The sequence below is a fragment of the Lagenorhynchus albirostris genome, chromosome 6, assembly GCF_949774975.1.
Source record: "Lagenorhynchus albirostris chromosome 6, mLagAlb1.1, whole genome shotgun sequence".
Taxonomy (NCBI): Eukaryota; Metazoa; Chordata; class Mammalia; order Artiodactyla; family Delphinidae; genus Lagenorhynchus; species Lagenorhynchus albirostris.
This window is the reverse complement of record NC_083100.1, coordinates 103,314,929-103,342,437: the sequence shown is the minus strand read 5'-3', so window position 1 is coordinate 103,342,437 and position 27,509 is coordinate 103,314,929. Positions and strand designations below refer to the sequence as shown.

Below are 27,509 nucleotides of genomic sequence, written 5' to 3'. Positions count from 1 at the left end.
TGCTCCAACCGAAAGACACAGACTGGCTGTATGGATACAAAAACAACACCTGTATATATGCTGTCTACAAGAGACCCACTTCAGACCTAGGGACACATACAGACTGAAAGTGAGGGGATGGAAAATGATATTCCATGCAAATAGAAATCAAAAGAAAGCTGGAGTAGCAATTCTCGTATCAGACAAAATAGACTTTAAAATAAAGAATGTTACAAGAGACAAAAAAGGACACTACATAATGATCAAGGGATCAATCCAAGAAGAAGATATAACAATTGTAAATATTTATGCACCCAACATAGTATCACCTCAACACAAAAGGCAAATGCTAACAGCCATAAAAAGGGAAATCGACAGTAACACCATCATAGTAGGGGACTTAAACACCCCACTTTCACACTGGACAGATCATCCAAAATGAAAATAAATAAGGAAACACAAGCTTTAAATGATACATTAAACAAGATGGACTTAATTGATATTTATAGGACATTCCATCCAAAAACAACAGAACACTCTTTCTTCTCAAGTGCTCATGGAACATTCTCCAGGACAGATCATATGTTGGGTCACAAATGAAGCCTTGGTAAATTTAAGAAAATTGAAATCGTATCAAGTATCGTTTCCGACCACAGTGCTACGAGACTAGATATCAATTACAGGAAAAACTCTGCAAAAAATACAAACACATGGAGGCTAAACAGTACACTACTAAATAACCAAGAGATCACTGAAGAAATCAAAGAGGAAATCAAAATAAACCTAGAAACAAATGACAGTGAAAACATGACGACCCGAAACCTATGGGATGCAGCAAAAGTAGTTCTAAGAGCGAAGTTTATAGCAAAACAATCCTACTTCAAGAAAGAAGAAACATCTTAAATAAACAACCTAACCTTACACCTAAAGCAATTAGAGAAAGAAGAACAAAAAAACCCCAAAGTTAGCAGTAGGAAAGAAATCATAAAGATCATATCAGAAATAAATGAAAAAGAAATGAAGGAAACGATAGCAAACATCAATAAAACTAAAAGCTGGTTCTTTGACAAGATAAACAAAACTGGTAAACTATTAGTCAGACTCATCAAGAAAAAAACGGAGAAGACTCAAATCAATAGAATTAGAAATGAAAAAGGAGAAGTAACAACTGACACTGCAGAAATACAAAGGATCATGAGAGATTACTACAAGCAACTCTATGCCAATAAAATGGACAACCTGGAAGAAATGGACAAATTCTTAGAAAAACACAACCTTCCAAGACTGAACCAGCCAGAAAAAGAAAATATGAACAGACCAATCACAAGCACTGAAATTGAAACTGTGATTTAAAATCTTCCAACAAACCAAAGCCCGGGACCAGATGGCTTCACAGGCGAATTCTATCAAACATTTAGAGATGAGCTAACACCTATCCTTCTCAAACTCTTCCAAAAAATTTCAGATGGAGGAACTCTCCCAAACACATTCTATGAGGCCACCATCACCCTGATACCAAAACTAGACAAACATGTCACAAAAAGAGAAAACTACAGGCCAATAACACTGATGAACATAGATGCAAAAATCCTCAACAATATACTAGCAAACAGAATCCAACAGCACAGTAAAAGGATCATACACCATGATCAAGTGGGGTTTATCCCAGGAATGCAAGGATTCTTCAATATACGCAAATCAATCTACGTGATACACCATATTAACAAATTGAAGGAAAAAACCGTATGATCATCTCAGTACATGCGGAAAAAGCTTTTGACAAAATTCAACACCCATTTATGATAAAAACCCTGCAGAAAGTGGGCATATAGGGAACTTACCTCAACATAATAAAGGCCATACATGACAAACCCACAACCAACATGTTCTCAATGGTGAAAAATTGAAACCATTTCCACTAAGATCAGGAACAAGACAAGGTTGCCCACTCTCACCACTATTATTCAACATAGTTTTGGAAGTTTTAGGCACAGCTATCTGAGAAGAAAAAGAAATAAAAGGAATCCAAATTGGAAAAGAAGAAGTAAAACTGTCACTGTTTGCAGCTGACATGATACTATACATAGAGAATCCTAAAGATGCTACCAGAAAACTACTAGAGCTAATGAATGAATTTCGTAGAGTAGCAGGATACAAAATGAATGCACAGAAATCTCTTGCATTCCAATACACTAAAGATGAAAAATCTGAAAGAGAAATTAAGGAAAGACTCCCCTTTACCACTACAACAAAAAGAATAAAATACCATGGAATAAATCGACCTAAGGAGACAAAAGACCTGTATGCAGAAGACTGTAAGACACTCATGAAAGAAATTAAAGATGATACAAACACATGGAAAGATATACGATGTTCTTGGATTGGAAGAATCAACATTGTGAAAAGGACTATACTACCCAAAGCAATCTACAGATTCAATGCAATGCCTATCAAACTACCAATGGCATTTTTCACAAAACTGGAACAAAAAATTTCACAATCTGTATGGAAACACAAAAGACCCCAAATAGCCAAAGCAATCTTGAGAAAGAAAAATGGCGCTGGAGGAATTGGGCTCCCTGACTTCAGATTATACTACGAAGCTACAGTAATCAAGACAGTACGGTACTGGCACAGAAACAGAAATATAGATCAATGGAACAGGAGAGAAAGCCCAGAGATAAACCCACGCACATCTAATTTCATTCTTTTACATGTAGCTGTCCAGTTTTCCCAGCACCACTTATTGAAGAGGCTGTCTTTTCTCCATTGTATATTCTTTCCTCCTTTATCAAAGATAAGGTGACCATATGTGTGTGGGTTTATCTCTGGGCTTTCTATCCTGTTCCATTAATCTATATTTCTGTTTTTGTACCAGTACCATACTGTCATGATAACTGTAGCTTTATAGTGTAGTCTGAAATCAGGAAGGCTGATTCCTCCAGCTCCGTTTTTCTTTCTTAGGATTGCTTTGGCTAAAAGCAAACTTGAGAAAGAAAAACAGAGCTGGAGGCATCAGTCTCCCAGACGTCAGACTATGCTACAAAGCTACAGTAATCAAGACAGTATGGTGCTGGCACAAAAACAGAAAGATAGATCAATGGAACAGGATAGAAAGCCCAGAGATAATCCCTCACACATATGGTTACCTTATCTTTGATAAAGGAGGAAAGAATATACAATGGAGAAAAGACAGCCTCTTCAATAAGTGGTGCTGGGAAAACTGGACAGCTACATGTAAAAGAATGAAATTAGAACACTCCCTAACACCATACACAAAAATAAACTCAAAATGGATTAAAGACCTAAATGTAAGAATAGACACTATAAAATTCTCAGAGGAAAACATAGGCAGAACAGTCTATGACATAAATCACAGCAAGATCCTTTTTGACCCACCTCCTAGAGAAATGCAAATAAAAATAAACAAATGGGACCTAATGAAACTTCAAAGCTTTTGCACAGCAAAGAAAACCATAAGCAAGACGAAAAGACAGCCCTCAGAATGGGAGAAAATATTTGCAAACGAAGCAACTGACAAAGGATTAATCTCCAAAATTTACAAGCAGCTCATGCAGCTCAGTATCAAAAAAGCAAACAACCCAATCCAAAAATGGACAGTAGACCTAAACAGACATTTCACCAAAGAAGATACACAGATTGCCAACAAACGCATGAAAGGATGCTCAACATCACTAAGCATTAGAGAAATGCAAATCAAAACTACAATGAGGTATCACCTCACACCAGTCTGAATAGCCATCATCAAAAAATCTACAAACAATAAATGCTGGAGAGGGTGTGGAGAAAAGGGAACTCTCCTGCACTGTTGGTGGGAATGTAAATCGATACAGCCACCGTGGAGAGCGGTATGGAGGTTCCTTAAAAAACCAGAAATAGAACTACCATACGACCCAGCGATCCCACTACTGGGCATATACCCTGAGAAAACCATAATTCAAAAAGAGTCATGTACCACAATGTTCATTGCAGCTCTATTTACAATAGCCAGGACATGGAAGCAACCTAAGTGTCCACTGACAGATGAATGGATAAAGAAGATGTGGCACATATATACAATGGAATGTTACTCAGCCATAAAAAGAAACGAAATTGAGTTATGTGTAGTGAGGTGGATGGACCTAGAGTCTTCCATACAGAGTGAAGTAAGTCAGAAAGAGAAAAACAAATACCATATGCTAACACATATATATGGAATCTAAAAAAAAAAAAAAAATGTTCTGATGAACCTAGGGGCAGGGCAGCAACAAAGACGCATACGTAGAGAACGGACTGAGCATATGTGGAGGGGGAAGGGTAAGCTGGGACAAAGTGACAGAGTGGCATGGACATATATACACTACTAAATGTAAAATAGCTAGTGGGGGGCTTCCCTGGTGGCGCAGTGGTTGAGAGTCTGCCTGCCGATGCAGGGGACACGGGTTCGTGCCCCGGTCCAGGAGGATCCCATATGCCGCAGAGCGGCTAGGTCCGTGAGCCATGGCCGCTGAGCCTGTGCATCCGGAGACTGTGCTCCGCAACGGGAGAGGCCACAACAGTGAGAGGCCCGCGTACCACAAAAAAAAAAAAAAAAAAAAAAAAGCTAGTGGGAAGCAGCCATAGAGCATAGGGAGATCAGCTCGGTGCTTTGTGACCACCTAGAGGGGTGGGATAAGGAGGGTGGGAGGGAGACATAAGAGGGAGGTGATAAGGGGATACGTGTATACGTACAGCTGATTCACTTTGTTATACAGCAGAAACTAACACACCATTGTAAAGCAATTATACTCCAATAAAGATGTTAAAAAAAGAGAAAAACCTTCAAGAAGGATTCGTCAGTATGGAACAATGAGAACCCCTAAACATTGAGAGCGGGAATGCAAAATGGCATGGCTACTTTGCAAAACAGTTTGGCAGTGTCCTGTAAAGTTAAACATAGGCTTACTATATGACACAGTAATCCCATTCCTAAGACAGACGGAAACATACTGAGACCTGGGAATGAAGGCTGTATGTTTATAACAACCTTATAATCACCAAAAACTGGAAGAAATCCATCATCAGGTGAATGAATAAACAAATGGTGGTACTTCTATACGATGGATTATGACTAAGCAATGAAAGGGAATGAAGTACTGATATATGCAACAACAAGGCTGCATTTCAAAAGACTTGCTAAGTGAAAGAAACCAGATACACAAAAACATTAAATACTTTATAACTTCAATGAAAAGAATTTCTGTAAAAGGCAAAACTACAGGGAGACAAATCAGATCAGTCATTGCCAGGGTCTTAGGGTGTGGAGAGGGAACAGACCATAGGGAGATGAGGGAACTTTTCAGGGGCATGAAAATATTCTGTAAAGATTGCAGTGGTGGTTGCATGATGGCATATGCTTGTCAAAACTGGTCAAACTATACACTTAAAAGATGGATTTTCTGTAAACCTGACCAAAACAACATTTATTATTTAGAGCGGGAATGAATTTGGTTTCCAATTTTAAAATGAAACATATTCTCCCATATCCTGCATCTATTTTCTTAAAAGAAAAAGTGTGTTGGGTAGGGATAGTAATACATTAAGAGTTATAATAGGTAATTGAAAAAGACATTTGGAGGAGAGACTAAATCACTGGCATTTTTACTGAGGACTATGTCTTCAGAGAAATTGTTTAGAAGTGAAAACAATTCTGGTTGTCATAAAGTTCTCTCTGTTCAGGCTCTTCCCAAAACTGTTTCAAATAAATCCTAAAGCAGACAACATCAGAGCCAAGGGCAATAATGGTTATGTTCACAGCAGAGGATCTTCGCTTCCTTTTACCAGCCAGGTTGCTCAGTATTCAATTTGACTGTCCTCAACAGAAATATTTCATCTGGGTATGGCAGTTTTCTCATCTCAACTTCTCCAGAGTCAAGTAACCAAAAGAGACATGGTGAAAGCCCAGTCCCACAGAGTATCACTGTCATCAAAACATGGAGAATAAGACAATCCACTCCAAGCTCCTACCATGAATCCTGGTTGTTAGAACTTCAAGAAGCCCTGGTTATAACAGCGTAATTATAACTTCACGCAAGAAATGCATTTCAGTTCTAACACATGGCCTTTTCAAAAGCCTAAAAAGCATTATAAAACTATAGTGCAATTCAACTTCCTCATTTTACAAATGAGCAAAATGAGATCCAGAAAGGTCAAATTACTTAACCGCCGTTATTAAGCTAGTTAGCAGTGGGGCTAGAACCAGGTCCTAGAAAACCCATTCAATAGGACGGTGCTCTTTCAAATGAAATTGGAACTAAATTTTATGTTACGATTGTTTTCTCTACCAGGCTTGAATAATAGGTGATGTAATTTTCATGTTGTCTACTCAACAATATATAGCTCCGTTAAGAATTTTAAAAACTTGTGACAAGGTCATCATGTCTTATACGGAAGCAGAACTATAAGGGAATCAAGGAATGTTTCATATTAAGTTAGTAACTGCTGAAAAAGGTCTCCTTTCTTTCCATTCTCTATATAATTGATTTTAGCCCCTCTCTGCTGTGCTCAAGTGAGAACTTATACGCCAGATACTAAGATACACATTTCTGACATCAAAGTATGATCCATATTATGTTAACCAAGCATTTAAAGAAGATGCCATGTAAACTCCTTTCTTCCGTCTGCTGCCGTTTGAAGAAAAGTTATCATCTGACCAGTGTTGCTTTGCCATTTTAAACTTCTGGTAAATTCACCCAGAGGAGCAAATGAGAGGCCTCCATTTTTATGACAAGTCTCCATTTTTATGACAGCAAGAAATATTGCTGATCATGTGGAAATAGCAACTCCAAATCAATAGAAAATTGCCCTCTACATTCATCAGGAGGAACAGGGCACTGAGGAGAGCCAGCGTCTGTGACGGGTTAAAGCTGATGAAGACTCTGGGACAGGAACAAGTGTAGAAGAGGGGCAGAGGGGCCTGGGCTGTTGACTGCCCAAAGGTCAACTGACGGCTGTCCTCATCTTGCTACATTTCACTCCTTCTAAACATGTAGATAAAATGTTCTTTTAATGTACCAGACAGATACGGACGTAGAAGGGACTACGTGGGCAGAACACTGAAGGGCATATTACCTTCTTCAACACACACGTCTAAGCCAGATGCCTACAGCTTCCAAATGGGCAGCGGAAAATGAACCCTAGGATTCTATAAAGTCTCTGAGAGCTGATAACGTGAACAGCAACCAGTGAACGAGGCGGGAAAACCAGCTCCATGTACATCTCCTTGAAGTTCAGCAAGCAGCAGACTGCACTTCAGCATAGCAATCAACTGTGAGAGGAGAAATCCCCTTACCGTAAGCAAAGAAATAGCTTCCAGGCAGCAGATAACAGTGCAGGGAGAGAAGGTCAAAACAGGTGCAGAGAAATTCTGGAGGTAGAGAGTGCAAGCTTGGGTTCCATCTGGGTGATTTTTAACTATCTTAGTCAATTAGGAGTGACAAAGCTTAATTGTTCCCTTTACTGAAATTTACACTGCATCGTGTAAACACACACACACACACACACACACGCCTGGAACTTTTCAAGGCTGCAGGGAAACAATGATTGATTCCTGATGCTTTGGGTGTGATGTGGTTTGCTAACTGCATATCTTTTATAAAACATGTCTGCTTGATGGTGAGAGTACCAGGTTGATTCTAATTCAAAGCTTCCAATATACTGCAGCATAGAGCTGCCACATGAGAAACACGTGTGTTATTATTGCTAGTATCACTACCCAATCATTAATTTCATCTGATTTGACTCATGCCTTTGCACGATAACGTACTATTAACAACTACGAAGTCCGGCTGTCCAGAATTTAGACGAACTTTCCCTTCATTTATAGCTAAACTATAAATGTGTTGCTTGGCTCATATATGTACATACGGCTTCTCCATCTGGAGTCTACATTTTTTGAGGATACATACTATGTTCTATCTTATTGTGCACACAATAAAAGCAGTTGATTGTCCTATATGAACAGCAGCTTTCAGTAATAGCCTACACATTGATTAGATTGTTTCCAAAGGGACCAACTCAAATACTTGTGCAAATCATGCACGCTTTGCATGAAATCAACTCTGTAGAGTCGCTTATTTCTTCAGAAGTCTGTTTTTTAGAAATCATTGTTACCCCACCTCAATACACCCCACCTGGTTGGAGACACTGTCCCTGGAATCTAACTGATGCACAAACATTTCATTCACTCAAGGTGGAGTAATGAAGCTGGGGGTTCAAACACTAATTATCCTTACATACACAGCCTCAGTTCGCCCCAGTGACCTTGGCTGGCTCGACAATCACACTTCAAAATGGTTAAAGGGAGGATAAAGACAGTTACGGAATACAGGGGGGATCACAAAGCGAATCCCACATAAAATATGCCCAGCCATGTATACTACACAGACAATGGGTTAAACAATCCTTATGACATCTGGAAAGCATCTTTGATTTATATCACTAAATAATAAGAGAAGGAAGGAGCAGCCTGAATGATACCAACACCTGCCTTTCAGTACCACCTTACTGCATCTGTCTTGATTCATACCTTCATGTATGGGGAAGGCTTCATTTGAAAGTATCCTTTTTCTTCTCTGTATTTACATTAAAGAAGGTAAATGGTCTAAATTAAGTTTGTTATGGCTGCCTGAATCACCCTCAGCGAAGACAATTTCTGATTTATGAGCTTAGAGCTAATTATGTAACCTCTAGTCACATTTTTTTTAATTGCCCAAATTTTGGACCACTGCTGATCATTATATCCTAATCAGAGGTCAGGAGGAGGAAGGGCTTATGGATGAAGGTCTGGTGATGACATACAAGAGAAGTACTCATTTCAACACGTTCATAGATTTTTATCACCTACGTGATCCCGTTACTCATTACCACAGGTGATCACAAATGCTCAGTTTTGCCTAGTGCGTTTAAGCCGCCAAGCCCATCACCTAACTGAAACTGCATAAAATCAAGCCTCACAGTAATTCTGAATCGCTCATTCTGACACCTGAATTCTACTTCACACATATACCTAATTGCCCCAGCTTCTAACTTCATTATTCATTTTCCCCTTCAATGCCTCGCATCAGCCCTGAATCTGAGACTCAGAATCTCCTTGACTACTGTTTAGATGCTCCCATGGCTACAGTACAATCAAACATACCAGAAAAATACCTTACCCAACTCAGCCCAGGCCTCAGCATCTCATGCCTCTGTGCCCTAGGTTCATAAAAGAGGTATTGGAAAAATACAACACATGTATATTTACATGTCCCCATGAACTTGAAGTATAGTGCTTAACTTGAGAACCTTTAGCACTGGAGTTCTTCCTGCTTTACTTGTTTTCACTTAGGCATAGACCCAGAATTCCTAAATCATAGAGTGTGAAATTACTTAACTTCATAGACGTAAGTGACATGGCAGAAGCAGTAATACTTTTACGAATTAATCCTAATTTGCACTATCGTGGACCACTGTCTATTATACCCTTTAATGCCACCTCTGGAGGGGCCTATGAGATGCATTCTACTATGAGTTTATTGCCAAAGATAATGTTTCTCTCTTTAGGGAGTAGTAGCCTTTGTCTACGAGATTAGAATTACATATCCTCTTGTGTTTTCCTTTTAATCTTGTCTGCCATGAATCTTAGAGCTAAATTAAATGTTCACTCTCAGAAAGCATGCTGGGCTGTGTAAGTATGATTACTCACCACGTTCCCCTTTCATGGTCTTTATTTTCCGTTTTTATCTTAACAGTCTTACCGTAAAACTACCTTTTCTTGTGAGTCACTTCGCACCCGTTGAAAAGGTAGGCTATTACATTACTCTAAAAAGTAAACTCATCCCATGAACAATACTCAAAGTATGCCTACATTACATCTCAGATATCATCATGTACAAAAGGAACTTGTCAACCCAGGAAAAGAAGGAGAAAATTATGACTATGAAAGTTTTAAATTTAATGCAATTATTTGGATTATAGAACTTATTTACATGAGCATTTAGATACTGACCATGTCCAAGGGTGACATGCTCTAGACAAGCTCTGTAATACTGAGAATTTTACAAAGACTTAGATTATAGTAACAGGATTGTTTGAATAAGTCTAACTAGAAACATCTTACAAACCAAAGTTTAAAAGGTAAAAGGCCATCAGCAATGGTTTAGTGGGTCTACTTAAATTATCGTGTAATTATCTTCTCTGTTACATATGCTTTCTCCCCCCATCTTTTGCTGATTTACATTAGTTGTCTGGCTATAACTGGACTTGAACTTTCAATGTCGATGAAGCTTACTAAGAAAACTGATTACGTTGTGCCAAAAAATCTTCACAAAGGCAGTATGTAAAACCACCCACTATTTGTTTTACAAATAATTATCTTCTCTTTCAACCTAGAATGTAGCCTCGGCTCTTGTGCAGCTCAAATCTGTATGGGGTTGTCATGTGATTTATAGCAGATGACCAGGCGTCGTATGAAAGCAATTTACGGTGCCGGGTGCCTCACGCCCTGTAAATCAATAGCTTGAGTACAGAGACATCTCAATTAGACAGTACAAGGGTAGCAAGATCTGCACCTTCCTTTCTTGTATCATTAAAATGGCAAGTATCGGGCTTCCCTGGTGGCGCAGTGGTTGAGAGTCCGCCTGCCGATGCAGGGGACACGGGTTCGTGCCCCTGTCCGGGAAGATCCCACATGCCGCGGAGCGGGTGGGCCCGTGAGCCACGGCCGCTGAGCCTGCGCGTCCGGAGCCTGTGCTCCGCAACGGGAGAGGCCACAATGGTGAGAGGCCCGTGTACCGCAAAAAAAAAAAGAACCCAAAAAATGGCAAGTATTACAAAATGGTACTTGTTTTAAAGTTGCTTCGGAGAGTGGGGAAGAGCTATTATTTCAAGTTTGGAGACATAAAGTGAGATTTGCCATCGAATAGAATGAAGAACTGGGCACAAGGTTGTATAAGTAATAGCCTGGGAGGGGTGGAACATGCATTTGTTAAAGTATTGACTGGTGCATTTCTACAGCACCTGTATTATCGTGGGCTCCAAGAGTTGAACAGGGTGTTAAATTATGACTCTGAAACCGAGGAGTCATCCATCCTTCCTACCCTGTTCTTCCAAGATGCCTTTAAACCAAAATTCCAAACATTCGTGGTATGAGCCTCCATGAGATAAATCATCCAAAGGCTCAACTTTGCTCTCTCCCTGCAACACACCTAAAAATTATGCTGTCAATATAAAAGCCTCATCAATGAGGAAGCACAATTATCCATCACCAATCATATCCAAATCCCAGTGGTAAATGAAAGATAAGACCCACCCCGTCTGCTGAAGAAAATTTTAGGGCAACGTCTCAAACTGGATTCTGCCTGGGATAACCTCATGAGGGAGAAAAGAACGAAAAATTATTTTCCTGGTTTTGCAAATGGTGAAGTGAAACATGAAAATAAAAGCAAACTGTTCCTCACAGGGTGCCCGTATCTGGTCCCAGGACTGTAACTGCACAAGTCTGTGTTTTTTCCATGAAAATGAAGAGATTTTAAATAATAGGTTGAATCTTTACCTGGCCCCATATATATATATATATATATATATTTTTTTTTTTAATTAATTAATTTATTTATTTTTGGCTGCATTGGGTCTTCATTGCAGCGCGCGGGCTTTCTCTAGTTGTGGTGAGAGGGGGCTACTCTTCCTTGCGGTGTGCGGGCTCCTCATTGCAGTGGCTTCTCTTGTTGCGGAGCGGGCTCTAGGCACATGGGCTTCAGTAGTTGTGGCTCGCGGGCTCAGTAGTTGTGGCTCGTGGGCTCTAGAGCGCAGGCTCAGTAGTTGTGGCTCGCAGGCTCTAGAGCGCAGGCTCAGTAGTTGTGGCGCACGGGCTCAGTTGCTCCGCAGCATGTGGGATCTTCCTAGACCAGGGATTGAACCTGTGTCCCTACATTGGCAGGCGGATTCTTAACCCCTGTGCCACCAGGGGAGTTCTTGGCCCCCTATTAACTGTAACTGAAAGCTGAAAGATTCTTACTGTGCTGGAATTAAATCAAAAAAGAGCTACTTTTCCAGAATCCTTTCAAATTCAAGTTATGTCTTTTTAAAGGAAAGAAACTCATTGATTTTGTTTTTGTTTTTTTTTTTTTTTTTTTACAGATTCTAAATATTTACTCTAAATAAGGAGTAAGAGCTTACTGGATGATTCACATTCTTTCTACCTGAAAATAGGATTATGAGGACCAGTAAAACTGCATTCTCCTGCCTGGCCTTTCACAAATCATGCCGAAAGGCCACACAACCACCACATCTCACTGAAAGATACTTTGGAAAGCCACTGGGGAAGAAAAGACAACCAGCTTCAATAAAGCCAAGACTGAGGTGCAAGCGGAAAGTTCCAGAAAATTGGTCCAAATGCAATCGGATGGTTTGGCTAGAAGAGAAGGTCTAAATTGCTGGTCATTAGCTCCTCAAATGCAACACAAGCTTACACAATGGAAACTCAAGCAAAGGTGTAATTGGCGCAGGGAGAGAAACAAGATGCTGAAACAAGACGCTCCACGCAGAACAATACCTGGAGAACTGCTGCTGCAGGCCACGCATCTGAATTCTGTTCCTCTCAGACTCCAGTGTCACCTCCTGCAAGCGCTTCTCACTCTGAAGACGTAAGTGTCTCTCCTCTTCCAATTCATGTATCAGCTTCTCATGCTAGAAAAGGCACACAGGGGATGACTTTTAAGAAACTGTTTCTTAAATATTATAAGAAAATAATTACCAGGCACTGTTGGTTACTAAGTGTTAACTTGGACTTCATATATTAATTTCATCCTCATTACAACCTCATCAAGTACATTCTATTATTAATCTCTTATTATCTAGGAAACCAAGGATCAGAGACCTTGAAGTAATCTGTCATTAAAAAAACAGAAGGTAACAGATTTTCAATCCTGGCTGATTTGACTCTAATGTATGAATGATTTCCACTAAACCAGGTGGCTTCTTACGCAGAGATGAAGATCCATGACTGAATAATACTAGCAGGTGAATAAGAATTCAAGTAATAATGATAAGTCCATTAGTGTCTGTTCAGGATTATTTCATCTTTTCAATCTCTGGTAAATGCTTTAAAGAGAACACTACTGATTTTTGTAGAAGGACCAGGAACTTCCACTTAATTATACCATGAAGCTGATGAGAACAAGGTTAAAGAATTAGTTTTGTATTTGCCCAATTAGGTTTTCCCAGATAGAAACTGGTTAAGCCACCCTCTTTATGTGTAGTCCTAGAAAGCGAGCTCCTCACACATGGGCATCATAGATTAAAAGGGGGACTGGATGACCCAGAATAGATGGTTCTTCAAAAACGCACTCCAGGAACTGGTAAAAAGCACACAAGCTCAGATCCTGACATTACAGACTGAGCCACGCTATGACTTTTTCATTTTGGTTGTGCTGCTGTTACCACCTGTTGTTTTTTTTTTTTTTTTTTAGAGCATGTCATGCTATTATGGTTATGGATGTTACTACATTAAGCACTATGTGTTAAGGATAAATATTCCATGATGAAAATCAAAGACTCAATGTCTGCTTATAAGGGACCTACATTCTTAAAGGGAAAGATGGGAAGCATATACTTCAGTCTCCAAATAAATCAGACACTATGACTCTGTACCATGAATCACCCAGATGAAACTTGATCCATTGCATAACTCATGGAGAAAAAATTCTCCTGAGGACCATGAATGAGACAGACCATTCTCGGAAATGAATCAAGGTCCTCTAAAAATACTTCACATCCTGTGCCTTCGACCATGCTCTCCCTCCTGCTTCAAAAGCCCTCTCTATTCAAAGCCTAGGGTTCCTTCCAGGCTCAGCTTACATACGAACCCTTTGCCAGATATATGATTTGCAAACATTTTCTCCCACTCAGTTGGTTGCCTTTCCATTTTGTTGATACCTTCCTTTGCTATGCATAAGCTCTTTAGTTTGCTGTAGTCCCACTTGCGTATTTTTGCTTTTGGTAACAGATTCAAAAGATCATCACCAAGACTAATGTCAAATAGCTTACCATGTATGTTTACTTTTAGGAATTCTATGGTTTCAGGTCTTACATTCCATTAAGTCTTTAATCCACTTTGAGATAATTTTTGTGTATGGTGTAAGATAGCAGTCTAGTTTCATTCTTTTGCACGTGGACATCCATTTTCCCCAACACCATTTATTGAAGAGACTGTTTTTTCCCATTTTACAGTCTTAGCTCCTTTGTCATAAATTAATTGACCATATATGTGTGGCTATGTTTCTAGGCTCTCTATTCAGCTCCATTAGTCTATGTGTCTGTTTTTATGCCAATACCATACTGTTTTGATTACCATAGCTTTGCAATATAATTTGAGCACGATGTCTCCAGCTTTATTCTTCTTTCTCAAGATTGCTTTGGCTATTCAGGGTCTTTGTGTTCCATACAAATTTTAGGATTGCGTGTTCTATTACTGTGAAAAATGCCATTAGAATTTTGACATGGATTGCATTGAATCTGCAGATTACTTTTGGTACTATGGGCATTTTAATATTAATTCTTCCAATCTATGAGAACTGGAATATTTTTCCATTTACTTGTGTCTTCATTTTCATTCATTAATGTCCTGTAGTTTTCAACATATAGGTCTTTCAACTCATTGGCTAATTTTATTCTCTTTGAAGCAAATGTAAATGGGATCATTCTTAATTTCTTAATTGTTAGAAATTATTCTTAATTCTCTTTCTGATAGTTTATTGTTAGTGTAGAGAAATGCACCAGAATTCTGTATATTGATTTTGCATCCTGAGACTTTACTGAATTTATTAGTTTTAACAGTTTTTTTGTCAGAGTCTTTAGGGTTTTCTATATATAAAATCATGTCTTCCTCAAACAGTGACAGTTTTACTTTTTCCTTTATAATTTGGATGTCTTTTATTTCTTTTTCTTGATTAATTGTTCTGGCTAAAACTTTCAATACCATGTTAAATAAAAGTGGCAAGAGTGGACATTTTTGTATTTTACAGCTTTTCACTGTTGAGTATAATATTAGCTGTGGGTTTGTCATATATGATCTTTCTTATGCTGAGATATGCTCCATCTATACCTACATTGTTGACAGTATTTATTATAAATACATGTTGAATTTTGTCAAATGCTTTTTCTACATCTATTGAGATGACCATATGATTTTTATTCTTCAGTTTGTTAACATGGTGTATCACGTTGAGTGATTTGTAGGTGTTGAACTAAACTTGCATCTCTGGAATAAATCTCACTCGATCATGGCATATGATCCTTTTAGTGTATTGCTGAATTCAGTTTATTAACATTTTGCTGAGGACTTTTGTGTCTATGGTCATCAGAGCTATGGCCCTTTAATTTTCTTTTCTTGTGGTGTCCTTGTCTGGTTTTGATATCAGGGTAATGCTGGTCTCTTAAAATGAGTTTGGAAGTGTTCCCTCCTCTTTATTTATTTTTTTGAAGAGTTTGAGAAGGACTGGTATTAATTCTTCTTCAAATGTTTGGTAGGATTCACCAGTAAAGCTGTCTGGTCCTGAATTTTGTTCGTTGGGAGGTTGTTGATTACTCATTCGATTTCTTCCTAGTAAGCAGTCTACTCAGATTTTCTGTTTCTTCATGATTCAGTCCTGGAAGGTTGTATGTCTCTAGAATTCACCAGTTTCTCCTAGGTTGTCCAATTTGTTGGCATATAACTGTTCACAGTCATCTCTTAAGATCCTTTGTATCTCTGTGGTATGAGTTGTAATGTCTCCTCTTTCATTTCTTATTTTACTTATTTGAGCCCTCTCTCTTTTTTTGGCAGGGGTGGGAGAGTCTAGCTAAAGATTTGTCAATTTTGTTTATCTTCTCAAAGAGCCAACTCTTAGTTTCATTGATATTTTCTATTGTCTTTTTAGTCTCCATTTCATCTATTTCCACTCTGATCTTTGTTACATCTTTCCTGCTACTAACTTTAAGCTTAGTTGGTTCTTCTTTTTCTAGTTCCTTGAGGTATAAAGTTAGATTGTTTATTTGAGATATTTTCTTTTTTCTTGAAGTAGACATGTTTCACATTTGTGTGACAGGGGTCCTTCTGGGACTCCTAAAACACAAATGTTATTCTGCTTGATGTTGTCCCGTAAGTCCCTTAAGCTATCTTCCCTTTTTCAAATTTTTTTTTTTTTTTTTTGCTGCTCTACTTGGATGAATTCTTTTGTCCTGTCTTCGAGATCACTGATGCTTTCTTCTACTTTATCTAGTCTGCTGATGAATGCATTTGGTGTATTTTTCATTTTAGTTATCGTAATCCTCAGCTCTGTTCGGTATTTTCTTATATTTTTCTACCGCTATGGATGTTCTTACTGTGTTCATCTATTCTTCTCCCAAGTTTGGTGAGCATCTTATGACCATTACATTGAACTCTTTATCAGGTAGATTACTAATCTCCACTTCATTAAGGTTTTTTCTGAGGTCTTATCTTATTCTTTCATTTGGAACATATTGTTCTGTTTCTTCATTTTGCTTGACTCTCCGTGTTTGTTTCTGTGTATTAGGTGAAACACCTACCTTTCCCTGTCTTGAAGGACTGGTCACCAGATACAAAATCTGTGACATCAGCCACATGTAAAAGCTCTCCTCCAAGAGATGCTAGCACTCTGGAGCACAGCACAGAGAGTGAAGAGAACACCTGCCTTCCAAGGTCTTTGAAAAGGTTTGCAGTCAGTCCTCTGATGTGTGCTTAATTAGAAGCCTGCGCCTCACATTGCAGCTGTTCTGATAAGCTTATAGGCCTCGTTCACAGACAGACGGAGCTCCAGGGTCTGTTGCTGCTTGCTGTGTCCTCAAGGTGGTGGCTGTTTCAGAACACTTTCTCTGTTGGGTATGGTCCTGTGGGACCCACCAGTGTAAGCCCTGCTGGCTTTCAGAGCCAGTTGATATAGAGGTGTCCCCTGGTGGCTGCTGCAGAAATCAGGGCACCAGACAAGGATATGAGCTCCTTTCTGGAAAATGCCAGAAAGCTGGAGTGAGGGAGAGGGAGAATGTAAAGATTATGTCCACCAGCCTTCATTCCCTGAGAGCGTTTCTCTGGGCCTCCCCTCCAGCCAAAGCTCCTGGACACACAAATGGGCTTCCTTCTCAGAAAGACTGGGGGTGTTTCGGTCTGCTATCTGTACAGTGTGCTGGGGGCAGTAGCCTGCCAAGAACGCTCTCTCCGATTGTTGCACTGCCATGAAACCAGGAAAGCAAGCCCCTTGGCCTTTAGAACCAGGTGTTCAAGGGGTGTCCCCTGGGCTGCCACCACAAAACTGGGATACGAGATGCAAAAACTAGGGCACCAGATGTGTGTGAAAACTCTCCTCTGGAGACACTGGCACCGGGGAGCTTAGCAGAGGGAGAGCACAATGACGGCACCCTCTGTGGACGGCGATGGAGGAAGATCCTGAACTTACCTCCCCGCACAGACACCCCAAATCTACGCTACATCTTGGACCACCTCCTAGCACTTATTTTAAAAGTACACATTTGCCACAGTGCAATAGAGGGACAGTTTGAGCATGATGCGAATCTCACATTTGCTTAGGCCCAATCTCAATCATAAGAAACACAAGTGAACACAGAAAACTGCACCCGGCTGAAGCCAGTGTAGAAATACACAATCGCACACATCACAGATAGATGGACCAGTGACCTCTGTCCATCACGGGTGTTATGAGCTGCCCCATCCATATCGGAAGGTACCACTTGCCCTCTGACTTTACCCAGCCTTCTTTCCATTGATTCACAATAACTCACAAGCTGCAGCCCTTCCCATGACCGCTCCCACAAGCAAACTGCATGTCTTTTTCAAGGGAAAGTACCATATTTATTGTATTATTTCTATATTTCTTAACCACTTAACATTGTAAAACTCAGCTGCCATTTATATTAGATGCCTGTCTTTTTTTGTGTCACTGACAAAGTTTTTGAGTACTGTGTCCCTGGTTTCATTTTTCCCACAAGCCCTGTGCAGTGATTTTTAGGAACACATATGTCATATTATAGCAGAGCTATACATCATGGTGAAGAAAAAGAAAACCGTATCAAGGGTAGGATTCCAAAGCCCCTTCATTCTTTGGGCACAAACAAAGAATTGGACCTCAACAAAGAAACAAACATAAAAGCAAAAGGAAAGGTATTTTAATTCCAAGTCTTTGTTCTACCAAATGATCGTGTCTATATCTCATAGCCTTCACAAAGACTTAAACTTCCTCAATTACTATCCTCTGATTAAACCTCCAGCAAAGGAGACTCCACAATTTCCCTGGGTAATCCATTTTATTTTTTTAAACTCCTCTCCTGCTAATTTCTCTAAGACTTGCTTAAATTGTTTCAAGTATCAAAAAGCCATTTCTCTCCGTATGTTCCCAGGAAATGGAGAAAAATCTACAGGTTCTATCATCATTTCCTAATTTAATAAAGAATTCTTCTTAGAAGAAGAGCTGTGTACACACCCACATGGATTCATTCATTCACTCAGTAAGTTTTTACTGAACAGCTACTATGTGCAAGACACTGGACCAGAGCAAGAGACCGGCAATGAGACCAAAAGACGTGGTTCCTGACTGCAGTGGACTTACACACTAGTGGACATGGCAGGTGCTAAATGAAGTATCACACAGATAAATATATCAATATAAACTGATGGATAATTAAGAGTTTGCTGAAAGATGACAGCCAGAGGAACTGACTTTGTTCAGTGCGTTAGGGGAAGGCTTCTCTGAGGAATTCATACATAAACTGAGACCTCTGTGATGACCAGGAGTTACCTGGGGAAGAGAAGGGATCGGCACTGTAGGCAGAATAAGTAGCAAATGGGAAGTCTTTAGTTACATAGGAAAAGAACAAAGAGAAGTCCAACGTGCCTGGAGCCTGGTGAGCAAGGGGATGGGAGTGCCATACGATATAGCTAGAAGGAGCCGGGGGATGAAGAAGGTTCTGTTAAGGATGTGAGATTATATTCTGAGTAGAACAGTAACTCTTTACCAAGGTTTAATCAAGTAAGTGATAAGCTCTGATGAAGATTTTGCAAAGATCATCTGACTACTGTGTGGAAAAAGAACTGAACTAAGAGGCTGAACAACAACAGAATGGGAAGGTATTTAAATAAGAGTATGGTGAATGCTACCAGCTACTAGTTTAGACTGTACCATTTGCTAGTCAAGCAGGTTTGGACAAGCCACTTAACTTGAAACATATGCTTTAAGCTAGTTTCTTCTGCATATTGGGGAGAGTAAAATCGCCCAAGCCAATTTCATAGTATCATTGTGAGGAATGAGTAAAACAACATATAGAAAAGCACTGCAAAATCTTGAAAGTCCCATATAAAAATAAGATATGGCTAACTGGAATTACACAGCTTATATCATTTGATAAAGTTACTTCTGATAAATTCTATAATGATTTTAGTCTTTCACGATCACGACATATTAAATAAATATCGTAGTTACGTATTTCTTTTAAAAATCTCAAAAATGTGCTTTTTAAGCAGATCATATGTTAATATTGAGGGGAAGTACATTTTACATTACATTTTAATGTAAGAACTGAGAGACCAGCTTAATCACTGATGTCATCTAGAATGCATACAACCCTGTGGCTGGACTGCCCGAAAGACATAATTTTTCAGTTCCATTACCTAGTACGATCTTAAACAGATGGCTTGATCTGTGATGTGCCAAAATGTCAGGAGTTAATATCAAGCCATTAACACTTGATTGCAAAGATAGAAAGCCAAGAAGTACGTCTATCCTAGGTCTAATTATATTTGGTGACCCTAGTTACATTCATGGGTGATACTACTGGCAAAGTTAGTAACAGAAGAGTCAAAGAATTTAAAAAAAGAAAGAGGAGTTTACTTGCTGTGAAAGTTCTAGTGCCACCATGCACGGTCATGTGTCAGGTGAAACATGCACTACAGCAAGAGCGGTACCTCCCACCTATGCTCCAAGCATTCCGTGTAAGTCCTGCTTAATGAACGACATCAGGCATCAATTCATCTAGAGGTATTCTACCCTGACATGATGCTTAAAGGTACATGATACTCTATACTGGGTTGGCCAGAAAGTTCATTTGGGTTTCCCCGTAACACCTTATGGAAAAACCTGAACAAACTTGTTGGCTAACACAGTAGAAAGGTATTCACTATATGTTTCTGTTTCAAAAGATTTCCTGAAATGTGTTCAAGTTCTAATATTCTTGTTGAATAATATTTTATAATCAAAGGATCACAGGAAAAATATTAACTCTCTTAGATGATAAAAGAATCTAAAAGATAGTGAGAAATGAACAAAGGCCATTAGAGAAGGCCACTCGGATTAAATAATATTCCTGGGTACTGACGAAAAAAATATATGAACTCATTCAAGAAATGTGGAATCTGGCAAACTAGCTCATACTTGCCATGGAGATTTTAGGTAAAAAGACTGTTAGAAAAGTACACTTGATTCAATGACACACACATAAAGCATGGCAGTAAGACCCAGTCACCCAAAACTTCAAGATCTGATTAGATTTGCTTATTAATTGGTATCCAGACAGTCACAGATATTGCCATGTGTTCACCAATCAACATACACTGTATACCGAAACATTTTAAGATTACCCAGATTCAGAATAACCATTCTGACTCTCATGCTACCTACTGAGAATCTAAAATTGACAAGTGATTCTTTTCTTCAGAAGTCCATAAACCAAACACACATCAGCCACAAAATTAAACTGCTGTTTTCATGAAAACTGATTTTTAACGGAAAAACTCTACGTTAACCAATTTCTATCAAGCCACTATGAAAATGGGTCTAAATTAAGCTATAGTTATTACCTCCAATTGCAGCCTCATTTTTGCTATTTACACAAACTGCAATATATTTTCCCCATAAGGCTTCCTGAATTCAATATCCCCATTAGTTATGAAAGATCCAGTTATCCTAGGGGCAGAGAAACAGATAAGGAACTTAAGAATTGATTTTTTTAAAGCCCGTACTGTTGGCTGTAACAGAAGAATCAGAATCAGATTTTGAGACGCTAGGATAAAAGCCGCCCTATATACATCTGCAGTGCTGATAACATCGCCCAAGAGAGACAAAGCTTTTATTCTAACAAACGAGCAAAAGAAAAAAAACATACAGAGCTTGGTTTAAAAATAATTGAGAGGAAGGAAGAAAGGGTGAGGGAGAAAAATAAAGGAAAGGGGGCGGGGGGAAATTTCAAGGGTAAAGGAGACAGATGGGCACTTAGGAGGATCTTAAAAATATCCTCAATGCTAGACAGGAGCTCTAAAAGGGAAGTGTCACAGGTGAATCACTCCATACGATTACGTTTTCTAAGGCAAAAATTATCTATATGTTTATCACTTATCAAAAAGATACATATATGAATTTTATGGGAGGAGTATTTTCAGGGCGGGTTGTGCAGAAAAGCAAAATAAAATGAAGGTTGGGTATGTCAAGGTTGATACGGATTATAAAGGCATGTGGGAACAAATCATAACAAATGATGGTATCCCGCAAAGGGAGCAAATTAAGTTGTCTTTTTCTTATAGTCAGCGACCTTTATGACTTATCAAATAGGGCTACAAGTGAAGAATAAAGTGGTAATACGGCATCCACAGTATAAAGTAATGCAGTTTTGATTTTATTATCATACGGCTAAAAAAAATGGGACAGAAAGCTATCCATTGATCCACAGCCCACAGCTTTCATTACTTCAAAGTATCGTGAATTTCACCACCATGATTCCTGTGAAAGCACCACAGGAGAGGCTAGTAGTCTGGGTTATTATCGTTTTGGTTCTCCCATTATTTTACTGGGCAACTTTGGGAAATACACTGACCGTCTTTGGACCTCTTTCTAAAATGTTAAGATCCCTTTCAACTCTCACATCCAATGCTCACACAGGCATCCATGAAATTAGCCACAATCACAGCGATGGGGTTTAGGACAGATTACCCCTAAATATGGCACCTTGGCATACTGGATATCTTAAGCCGAAGGAGTTTGAGAAAACAGCAGAGGTTGCTCTGACCTTCCCCAACTCCTTCCTGCGTCTTCCCCAAAACAGGTCATAAAACCCTCACATGAGAGACGTCCTCCTTACACTCAGGAAGAAGGAAGACATTCTTATCACCAGAGACAGAGAATTTCGGGCCAAGAAATCTATACCGGGCTTCCCTGGTGGCGCAGTGGTTGAGAGTCCGCCTGCCGATGCAGGGGACGCGGGTTCGTGCCCCGGTCCGGGAAGATCCCACATGCCGCGGAGCGGCTGGGCCCGTGAGCCATGGCCGCTGAGCCTGCGCGTCCGGAGCCTGTGCTCCGCAATGGGAGAGGTCACAACAGAGAGAGGCCCACGTACCGCAAATAAAAAATAAAAAAAAGAAATCTATACAAACAAACCTTGTTAAACTAACCCTTATCTTACTAGTATTCTTCACCACTTACTACCCCTAGTCCACACCCCTCTGTCTTGTCAATTCTTCACAAATTGATTATTATTTTTTTTAATCCAAAAGGTAGAAAAAGCTTCCTGCTCTGATCACCTCTTTGGGTCTTCATTTTCTTGTGAAGCCTCCTGTGGACACATAAAAATTCAATACAAGGTAAACAACAAGGTCCTACTGTATAGCACAGGGAACTGTATTCAATATCCTGTAATAAACCATAATGGAAAAGACTGTGTGTGTGTGTGTGTGTGTGTGTGTGTGTGTGTGTGTGTGTGTGTGTGTGTGTGTGTGTGTGTGTGTGTGTAACTGAATCACTTTCCTGTATGGGAGAAATTAAAGCAACATTGTAAATCAACTATACTTCAATAAAGTAAAATTTTAAAAAATCAACAAAATGTGTTTCTCTCCTGTTACTCTGTCTTATATGATTTTAATTCTTAGGCCCAGCCAGAGACCAAAGAGAGTAGAGGAAAATTTCTCTTCTCCTACAACAACAAGGAAAACATAGATACTAATGGTACAAAGAGTATAATGAGGGGAAACAGAATATCTATAAGTCAGGGGGGTGTATATATGTTGGGGGTTAGTCATAGTATGGATTTCATCCTATGTAAGGATGAAGGCGACTTGGCATCCCTGTAGGGACAATGAGGTAGGTGAAGCTGTAGATTTAAGAGGGTAAGGCTGTGGTTTTCTTGGCTAGTGTAAAACAGGAAAGGCAATGTTAAAAGATAACATTGGACATCACACAACTGGGAAAAAAGGTGATGAAACTTAGACCCCAGAGGCATTGGTTTTCATTTGGTTCCCGAACAACTGCAGGTTTCAGTAGATCTGCAGGAGGATAGCAGGATCTAAATGTTTGAGCACGAGAGTTTCTCCTCAGGGTGGACCCCAGAAATGAAAGAGAACTGTAATAGGGACCAGTTGGCAGAAGTGACTGCTCCCTTTTTTTATTATTATTACTGTCATTCGTTAGCAATGGTTCCCTGAGTTGGAAAAGGCCTTCCTTAGGATATTCTAGCTCACTGACTTTCTGACTTCAACAAGCTTCTCAGAAAATCATTTTCTTCCAAGTCTTCGAATATCTGATGATTATGGGGGATGACCAAGGAAAGTAAGACATGGAGTAATGAAGTGCGCAGAAGCTTGGTTTCCATTCTCCGCTGCCAAATTCAGACACACTCTTTCCCTTACCCCAATCATTTCCTTGAGTTTATTCGATCAAAAGGCCGAATTTTCAACTTTACTTAGAAAAAAGCTTCATTTACCCAACCACTGGGTCCTTTTATAATAGGTCAATGACTCCTTTTCCTTCTCTGGTCACAGATCTTTCTCTGTTGTCATGTTAAATGATCACAATTAACAGTAGCTATTAATTATTCTATCCCTCTGGGGGTTCTCAGAAGTCAATTTTATTAAGTTCCTTCCTACTTGATCGAAGTCTCAAGTGTTCTTTCCTGTTCTGTGGATACAGTATATTTCATACAAGGAAGGGGGAGAATTTCAGTTCTTTGGGGGATTTTTACTTCCAGCCCTGAACCAATCCATGAGGCCCTAGATTTATTTATTCTCCATTTTACCCTCACTCTTTTCCTTATCTGCCTTTACCCCACAATGACCAGTGGAGAATGAATGGATTTCTTCAGCAGACTTAGTTTCCATTACAAACTTTGCGTCACTATATTTCTCTCCTCACTCCTTATTGTGGAGGATTCCAAGATCTCTTATTGTCCCTTCTGCACTCCGCTCTGGAACCTCAGCTCTACTGACTACAAAAGTTAACAGGTGCTCTGCCTTCTCCGCTCTGTTGTCTCTCTTACTTCACTGCCCACCTAATTCATGGTTTATCTCATACGTTGGTGTCCTTAATATAATTTTTAAAAAGCTAAGGTGAATACGTCATATGGTTTGCTAAGTGTTTCCTATATAATTATTATCTCCTGTCTCTTCAAAGAGCATCCTCTTCTTGAGGCAGAGACTGAGGCTTGCACTTGGTAATGAAACCCCACAGAAGGTTAGCACATCACTGAGCATTCTAGAAGTGTCCAATACATTCTTGTTGAGTTAAACTGAATCCTATTGACCTCCCACTATTTCCTCTCCCTTAGTTGGCCACTAGTTCTAGGTTTGCAGAGTCTGTATCTGTGACAACTTTCAGTCTTTGCTCTGAGGACAATGTAATGAGATTTTCTTTGGTTTAAAAACCCCAAAAATACATGTCACCCGGTTTGTCATTTTCTTTTCCCTTACCATTGCCTTTGTCTGGTCTGATTTTCTGCCCTCTCCTAACAGCCCATAGATTGTAACCCCAAACTTCAGATTCAAATCTTTTCTTTGATTAGTCACTTTCACTCCTCAACTATTAAGTCAAAAATTTCCTTTCTTAGAGGATTTGCTGTGGCCTCCTTAAGAAGCATGTATAATTCCATTATATTTTTTAGGCTAGTACATTTTACTGTTCTTTTGTTCACACGACTAGATTTTACAGAATGGTAGGAGGGAAAAACTATTCAGACAAAGAATCCTTTTTTTTCCCCTGTGACTGGAAACCTTATATTCCTGCCTTTTTGCAGTGAATGGGTGTAATTATGTATATGGGAAATCAGAGTATTTGCTATGATAATTATTCACTCCTATCAAATAGGAGAATAATTATAATGTCAGCAACAGACTGTACAAGGTATTACCGGAGCTTTCCTTTTAAATCTGCCAGAGAAATGGCTTCTGGGACCTCAGTAATTAATATTGATTTCTCACAAATACTTTTTATTCATTTGGAAGACACACTAGAATGCCTTCATACTTCCAATTTCATTGTGGAAAACTCCATCTGAATATTGTTTTAAACAAGGCCCTGAGAACATATGGATAGACTTCTACATAGCCAGCTTCCATTATTTTATGATACTAGACTATCTTAGAAACATAAAATTTCAAAACGACATGATTTTTAGCAGTACCCCTTATCCTCGTTAGCAAATACAAACTTTCACATTCTATCATTCCATTAAAAGGTCAGCTGTAATATTTAAAAGATCAATGTGGAACTAATCACAAGTTCTGGTTCAACGCTTTAGTATTTCATTTCATACAACTAGCAAAGCCAGAAGAAATTGGCAATGCTACACATTGAATAATTATTGTTTGTGTTATTTTGGAGAGGTAAGGTTAAAGGGAAATTTCATTTTTATGGGGAACTCATTAAAGACCTATAAATGAGCTGACTGAGCACCGTTAATCTATAGGAAGGGAAAATGTGTATTATGAAAAGACGATCTGAGCACTTTTTTGAAAAGTGTACTTAACCCTTGGTTAATCACATAAATGGAAGAGAAGGTTATGACAGATAATCTCAGTTCCTGAGAGGTGGGAGATAGTCACAAGAGGAAGCAAATAGAAAACATGGCTCCATGTAGCACAAATAATGCCATGAAAAATAGGCCAATGGAGACTATAGTTACCACTAACAGAATGTCTGTCACACTGCTGAGTACAGAAAAGCTTGCAGTAGATACTCCTGCGTCATGACTCCAGGTCGTTGGTATGCAATTTAAGTGAGCATCAGAAATGACGTTCTCAGATGCTTTTTTTAACAAGATTTTTTCTTTTCTTTTTCTTTTTTTTTTTGGCGGTACGCGGGCCTCTCACTGCTGTGGCCTCTCCCGTTGCGGAGCACAGGCTCCGGACGCGCAGGCCCAGCGGCCACGGCTCACGGGCCCAGCCGCTCCGTGGCACGCAGGATCCTCCCGGACCGGGGCACGAACCCATGCCCCCTGCAACGGCAGGCAGACTCCCAACCACTGTGCCACCAGGGAAGCCCCTCAGATGCTTTTTTTGTAATTGCCTGGCTTCTCCCCCGTTTCCACTTCTGGCTGAATGCTTAGCCCTTTCTCATTTGGAAGTGGTCTCTCCTGGATGGCTTAGTCAGACCGGAATGAACCCAACCAAGCTATTCGACTAGGTTTCCACGTGGAAACTTATGGATCTTCTATAGATCTTACAATCAAAAGGAAATGGAAGTCTTTACACTTGGAAAGGCACTTTAGATCACCAAGTCCAACTGAGGCCCTAAAAGGTGCTAACTGTCCAGGGGCACCCAGCCCACCCCAACTCTTTGTCTCAGTGCAAAGGAGATCAAACCTCCTCTGCAAAGTCTCCCCTCCCAGGTAACTGAGTGAAAAGCAAATTTTCAGGAGCTTGGTGGAATTGTTCTTCTGGAACAGTAGGATTTATATGTAAAACTTTTACTTACATTTACCAATTACTTCCTTTTGCAACATAAACCTTTATATATAAGCTCAAAATTAAACCCCTACATGAAGACAGAAAAGCAATTGGCAAGACCATAATGCATTTCGATCGTTATTACTTTCGTATCTTTAAAAGCCCTCCTAGAAAAATTTGTCCCCTTCTTCGGAAAGCAACAATGTTGAATGTTTGTTTGTTTGTTTTTACCAAGTTGTGAATGTTATGAAATGTGCTTCCTTCACTTTTACAGGTATAGAATATTGATGCGTTGTGTATATTTCTATAAAGCTAGGACTCTCAAAGTTTTTGACCAAAGAATTGGATTCGACATGTACAAAGAAAATGGTTCCAATTAGTGAGATGTAACTGTTATTAATTGCTATGGCCAAGCAAAACATGGATGTCATCACACAGGCAGGCCATTCATCACATCCAAATGCCTTGAACAGTAGCTCTCATCTCTTAGACCAGGAAGAATTACATATAGTTCACAATTTACGAAGGAATCAGTATACTGAACATTACTTATAAGGCGCTATTGAATAAATAAAAGCACAACTACTATAATACTGGGACTCTGTGGCTTTATTTTAGTTTCCTCTTAATGTAAAAAAGAATCCATCTACTCAACAAGATGGTGGCCACTGGTATTCAATTTGATCATGGCTGGTGGTAGCAGCCCCACTGATGTGTAGGACAAGGATATACGTATATTACGTACATTTAAAGAGTGCCTATGTCGTCACAGAGAAACTATAAAAGCAATTCCAGGACGAATCAATCG

The 27,509-nt window shown here is 39.4% G+C and overlaps 1 protein-coding gene across 1 annotated transcript in view; it reads right to left on the bottom strand.

Annotated features, from left to right (window-relative positions):
- NCKAP5 (NCK associated protein 5) overlaps positions 1-27,509 on the bottom strand; it is a 1,037,966-nt gene that overhangs the window by 463,038 nt on the left and 547,419 nt on the right. Inside the window, exon 5 of the mRNA XM_060151527.1 lies at positions 12,551-12,684. Coding sequence (XP_060007510.1) covers positions 12,551-12,684 — 134 coding nt within the window. The remainder of the gene's footprint in view (positions 1-12,550; positions 12,685-27,509) is intronic.